The sequence below is a fragment of the Cebus imitator genome, unplaced genomic scaffold (assembly GCF_001604975.1).
Source record: "Cebus imitator isolate Cc_AM_T3 unplaced genomic scaffold, Cebus_imitator-1.0 Scaffold0, whole genome shotgun sequence".
In the NCBI taxonomy this organism is placed as follows: domain Eukaryota; kingdom Metazoa; phylum Chordata; class Mammalia; order Primates; family Cebidae; genus Cebus; species Cebus imitator.
The window spans coordinates 5931986-5938468 of NW_016107315.1; the positions used below are offsets into that span (position 1 = coordinate 5931986).

Sequence of the window (6483 nt, forward strand, 5' to 3'; positions counted from 1 at the left end):
TAAAGGCTCACCCACACTCTCCACAGACGTTAAGGCTTTTCTCTTGTGTGCGTCCTCTGATGTCTGATGAGCTGTGACTTCTTGCTAAAGCCTCGCCCACACTCCCTGCACACCTGTGACTGTCTTTTGTCTGAAGATTTTTCCGCGATGACTGCCTTCTGTCTGAACAGGTTTGACTTCTGGCTAAAAGCTAGTGCATACTCTCCAAATCTTACGGCTCCAAACCCTGGGGTTTTTGCCCTCTTGGAAATTCTGTCTACTTCCTCAGAGCTTGCATCCTGGGCTGGACTGAGCTGTATCTCTAATATTCTATTGCCTCCCTGAGAGCTTATTGGTGGTCTCTGGAACAGGCCAGAGAAGCCCACTAAAGTCCCTCTCTCATTTATACTCCAAAACAAGGGTCTGACGCTTCCTTCCACTCGTTGATCTTTTGCTTCAGCTCCCCCTGTGATTTTTATCAGAAGGACGATGTGGCTGTGGCTGATCCTCCCTGCAGGGATTTCCTGGCTGGGTTGATTTCCTGCATAAAATCCTGGAATAGGATGACTGTGTAGCTCATCTTGGCTAAGGAATTGCTGACTGCCAAAGACCACAGGGCAAGAGGGACAGGTATGGACTTCTGGCTTTGATTCTGCTGAAGACAGAAAGTTCCCAGAAGAGTCACAGGAAGGGCTGACTGGGCTCTTGTTTTATGAAAAGACCTAGCCCATTAATCATTCTCAGTGATTAAAGTCTCTCTCCCCAAGATGTGCTGTGCAGGACCTATATTTCCATTCAACTTCTTCAAACTTTTGATTTGGAAATCATTTCAAATATACAGAAAAGTATAACAATATGAATAATACAAAGGGCCAGGAGCAGTGGCTCACGTCTGTAATCCCAACACTTTGGGAAGCTGAGGTGAGCGGACTGCCTGAGCTCAGGAGTTCGAGACCAGCCTGGACAACATGGTGGAACTCTGTCAAAAAAAAAAAAAAAAAAAAAATCCTTGTTTCCCATGATTAGATTAAGATTATGCATTGCACTCCATTTTTACATATTACATATTTTACTTTAATCCAAAAAAAACCCACAATCAAATCTATTCTATATATTATCCCAACAGAGAATCTTCCAAGTAGGCATCTGAGACATCCTCAGCTCTGTAAATATCTACAATTATACTAAAATTATCCTCTACCAGCCGGGCGTGATGGCTCACACCTGTAATCCCAGCACTTTGGGAGGCCAAGGCAGGCAGATCACCTGAGGTTGGGAGTTCGAGATCAGCCTGACCAACATGGAGAAACCCTGCCTGTACTAGAAATACAAAATTAGCTGGGCATGGTGGTGCATGCCTGTAATCCCAGCTTCTCGGGAGGCTGAGGCAAGAGAATCACTTGAACCCAGGAGGCGCAGGTTGCAGTGAGCTGAGATCGCGCCATTGCACTCCAGCCTGGGGGACAAGAGTGAAACTTCGTCTCAAGAAAAAATAAAAGATAATTTTTTAGAAGATGGAATGTGTGGATCTCATCTGGATCCTGATTCAAATTTGCAAAAACACTTTTTTGAGATAATCAGGTAAATTTGAACATGGATTAGGTGTTGGATGATATTGAAGCACTACTAATAACTTGTGAGTTCTGGTCATGATACTGTGGTTATATAAGAAAATGTCCTGGCTGGCGTGGTGACTCATGCCTATAATCCCAGCACTTTGGGAGGCTGAGACAGGCGGTTCACCTGAGGTCAGGAGTTCAAGACCAGGCTGGCTAACATGGTGAAACCCCATTTCTACTAAAAACACAAAAAACTAGCTCGGTGTAGTGGTGCGCACCTGCAATCCAGCTACTGGGAGGCTGATGCGGAATAATTGCTTGAACCCAGGAGACAGAGGTTGCAGTGAGCCAAGATCGTGCCATTGCACTCCAGCTTGGGCAACAAGAGTGAAACTCCGTCTCAAAAAAAACAAAAAAGAAAAAAAGAAAATGTCTTTATTTATTGGAGTTTCATTGTGATATAACAGGAGTGGTATGTCATGATATTTGAGATTTGCTTTAAGTAATTCAGCAATAAAAGAAAAAGTGATGTAGAAAGAAAGGGAAGGATGAATCAAAGACGAAAACAGCTTAACACCTGAAATGGATCCAATGAGATCCAAAGTTTCAGCATCAAAATTAGTTTGAATCAGACTATTTTAAGGCAATTTTAATATATTCTTCAGAATCAACAAAATGTATGAGCATAAAGATAGAGAATAACAAGACCAGATGAAACAAGGTAAAAACAAGACCAAATCAGACTGGACAATTGAAAGCAAACTTAAATGGATGAGTCTACACTGAAATAGAAGTAGGCAACTGAGTTAGAAGCCAAATGGATTGAAATGAGCCCAATTCAAATTAGAGAGAAGCAGTGCAATATAGGTCTAAGTAGATGCAAAGAGAACAAATCAGAACTATTTAATTCATAGCTACATCAGATGAACATAAGCCTTGAGAAAGCAGCTGACAGGAATTTGTAACTCTGAAAATATGACTCTCATCAAGAACTCAGGAATATCTAGAATACTTTTGTCCTTGCCAACCTAATAATCAATTTTAGTTTTTAAATAAGTGAATAAAAACATGATGTATGCATGCCTGTAATCCCAGTACTTTGGGAGGCCAAGGCAGACAGATCATCTGAGGTCAGAAGTTCTAGACCAGCCTGACCAACAAGGAGAAATCCCGTCTCTTTAAAAAAAAAAAAAAACATGATATATGATATCCAGTAATCTATAAACATCAGACTGACAGATTTATACCTTAAACCTTAAACATTTCCAACTCCTAGGTCATAGAAGGCATCTCTTACAACTCTCCTCCTTGTTCTCTGTGCTCCAACCACCTTGGCCTCCTTGCTTTTCCTGCAAAGGACTAGGTATGCTCCTGCCTCCAGGGCCTTAGCACTGCTTTCCCCCTGCCTGGAGCAGTTTCCCAACAGACCCACATATCCAACCTCCTTACCTCCTTCAAGCCTTTGCCCAAATGTACTTCCTCATAGAGGCCTACCGTGCTCACACAATTTAAAAGTTCAGCCAGTTGTCTTCATGCCTGGGCCCTTCAGATCTTTCTTAATCTCCTGTACTTATATTTATATATATCTTATATATATATATTTTTTTACCTATGTAGCACTTATTATCCTTTGACATATATAATTTACCTATATATGCTTCTTATTGTATATTGTCAGTCTGCCTATACGAGAATGTAAACTCCATGATAGAAGAAATGCTTAATCATTCTATTCACTAATATGTTTTAAGAGATTTAAAACATTGCTGGCACACTGAATATAGTCAGGAAATACCTGAATGGAAAGATGAAGGAAGAGAACATGTCCTTACCCAACGAGACCAGATTCCCGAGATTTTCCAGCATCACTTCTTTGTACACGTTCCTCTGCTCAAGGCTCAGTCTCTTCCACTCTGCCTCAGTGAAAACCACAGCCACATCCTTGAAAGTCACTGGTCCCTAAATCAACCAATAAATTCATATTCATCAAGTCACTGTTAAGATTCACAGAGAGAATGGAACAGGTGGTCTTGGAGAATGGGCGCAGTGGCTCACACCTGCAATCCCAGCACTTTGGGAGGTCGAGGCGGGAGGTTCTCTTGAGGTCAGGAGTTCAAGACCAGCCTGCCCAATATGGTGAAATGCTGTCTCCACTAGAAATACAAAAATTAGCTGGGCGTAGTGGCACACGCCTGTAGTCCCAGCTACTGGGGAGGCTGAGGCAGGAGAATCACTTGAACCCAGGAGGCAGAGGTTGCAGTGAACCAAGATCATTCCACTGCATTCCAGCGTGGGTGGAAGAGTAAGACTCCATCTTAAAAAGAGAGAGAGAGAGAGAGAGAGAGAGAGAGAGAGGCCAGGTGGGGTGGCTCACGCCTGTAATCCCAGAACTTTGGAAGGCTGAGGCAGGCAGATCATCTAGGTCAGGAGTTCAAGATCAGCCTGACCAACATCATGCAGAAATCCCATCTCTACTAAAAAAATACAAAAAAATTAGCCAGGCATGGGGGTGCATGCCTGTAATCCCAGCTACTCAGGAAGCTGAAGCAGGAGAATCACTTGAACCTGGGAGGTGGAGGTTGCGGTGAGCCAAGATCATGCCATTGCACTCCATCCTGGGTAATAAGAGCAAAACTCCATCTCAAAAAAAAGAAAAAAAGAAATGAATCTGGTACTTGGGAGGCTGAGGTAGGAGGATTGCTTGAGCCCAGGAGTTCAAGACAAGCCTGGGCAACACAGTGAAACCCTGTCTCTTTGAAAAGTAAGCAAAAATTAGCCAGGTATGGTTGTGTGCACCTGCAGTTCCAGCCACTCAGGAGGCTGAGTTAGGAGGATTGCCTGAGCCAGGAGGTCAGGGCTGCAGTGAGCTGAGATCACACCACTGTACCCCAGCCTGGGTAATGAGACCCTGTCTCAAAAAAACCTACACCATGTGCTTTTTCATCTTCAATTCTATTCTCTTCAAAATGAGTATTCAGTGGTGTTTTCTCTTTAGTTACACTTGAAAGGTGGCATTGCCCTCAGATACCAAGGGAGTCACCAATCAACTTACTTCTACTGAATTCAAGCATTATTTGCTCAGTGACCAACTGCTTCAGCCTGTGGGTATTCCATGACACTCCTAACTTGCACTAGTTTTTTTTGTGTTTTGTTTTTTTGAGACAGAGTCTCACTGTCACCCAGGCTGAAGTGCAGTGGCGTGATCTCGGCTCACTGCAGCCTCCGCCTTCTGGGTTCAAGCAATTCTCCTGCCTCAGCCACCCAAATAGCTAGAACCACAGGTGTATGTCACCACACCTGGCTAATATTTTTTTGTTTTTTGTTTTTGTTTTTGTTTTTAGTAGAGATGGGGTTTCACTATGTTGGCCAGGCTAGTCTCCGACTCCTGACCTCAAGTGATCTGCCCGCCTCAGACTTGCCTTAGATTTTTAACCTCACCCTGTGGACTTTGGGGAACATTTGCACATTATTCCCAGCTGCCTCTGATCACCTTGAGTACCTCTTTTCTGACTCAGCCTCTTCCTCCTGTTCTCAGGTATACATCAATCTTCTTGCCCACCTTCTAAGTGGTCCTTGGCACTCTAGGAGTTGGTAATGTATAATTCCAGGTTCTAAAGCTAAACTAATTGAGCTTCTATCAGATCAAAGATGACAGTAGGGGCTGGAGAAGCACACGGCAAAGTTACCAAGCCAGAGTTTCTTAGCATCCTCCCAAGAGCTGGGCTATAAAAGAGATTCACTGAAACCCAGCACCGAAGTGTAGAAGTAGAGAATAATAATGACGCAGAGCTAAGAGTAGGAAACTGTAGATGCTGAAATCCTTGAATGTGTGAGAAGTTTTGGGAGGGATGTCACATCTATAGCCCAGCAGCCCAGGCAGTCAGGCCGCATGGCACAGTGTAGGAGGGAGGACAAAATGTCTAGACAGCAGGTCAGGACCCAGGATTAGGCAGCCAAGGCCTGAACGGGCAGTGATGTGGGCTGCTGTCCCTTACACGCTTTCCATGACCTGCTGCTTCTGGCACATTCTGATTCTCATATTCTCAGCGATCTTTCCCCTTTTCTTTTTATATCCCAGGTCTCATAATTTATCTTGCTCAAGCTTTGTGTCTTTCATGCTTCAGCATTCTCTCCATTTCTCTCTTAACTCCTCTCCCCATCTAGTTCTTCCACTGAAGCATAAAACCGGCTCAGCTACAATGGAAGCTAGGCTTTTTGCACAGTGGATGTAGTAGAAGCCCAGTCTATGGAGTCAGACCACACAAGTCCAAATCCCAGCTTTGCCACTTACACAGTATGTGACCTTGGGAAACTTACATAACCTCTCTGTGTCTTAGTTTCCACATCTATAAAATGGGCTTGATAATGACACCTACTGTCAAAGTCATGAGATTAAATGACTTAATAAAGATAAAGCACTTATATCAATGCCTGACATGTAGTAAACATTTCCTATTACTATTTGCTATAATTAAGCAATAGAATGTTTTCTATTTAAGTGAAAACTGATTTTTAAAATAAGTAAATAATTTTTGGTTCTCAAAAAGTAATCAAACATTCTGTCCAGTACAACAAGGCAAGAAAAGGAAGTAAAAAGCATAGAGACTGTTAAGGATCCCTATTTGCCAAGGACATGGTTTTCTGTGTAGGAAATGCAAAGGAATCTATAAAAATAATTATGTGGTTGGACGTGGTGGCTCATACCTGTAATCCTAGCACTTTGGGAGGCCGAGGTGGGTAGGCTGCCTGAGTTCAGGAGTTCAAGACCAGCCTGGGCAACATGGTGAAACCCCGTCTCTACTAAAAATACAAAAATTAGCTGGGCATGGTGGCGCACGCCTGTAGTCCCAGCTACTCGGGAGGCTGAGGCAGGAGAATTGCCTGAACCCAGGAGGCGGAGGTTGCGGTGAGCCGAGATCGCGCCATTGCACTCCAGCCTGGGTAA

At 43.5% G+C, this 6483-nt stretch overlaps 1 protein-coding gene across 1 annotated transcript in view; it reads right to left on the reverse strand.

Annotated features, from left to right (window-relative positions):
- ZNF589 (zinc finger protein 589) overlaps positions 1-6483 on the reverse strand; it is a 15163-nt gene continuing 8680 nt past the window's right edge. The window contains exons 3-4 of the mRNA XM_037727991.1: positions 3371-3497; positions 1-634 (exon numbers count right to left, since the gene is read on the reverse strand). Coding sequence (XP_037583919.1) covers positions 30-634; positions 3371-3404 — 639 coding nt within the window. The 5' untranslated portion in view covers positions 3405-3497 and the 3' untranslated portion in view covers positions 1-29. The remainder of the gene's footprint in view (positions 635-3370; positions 3498-6483) is intronic.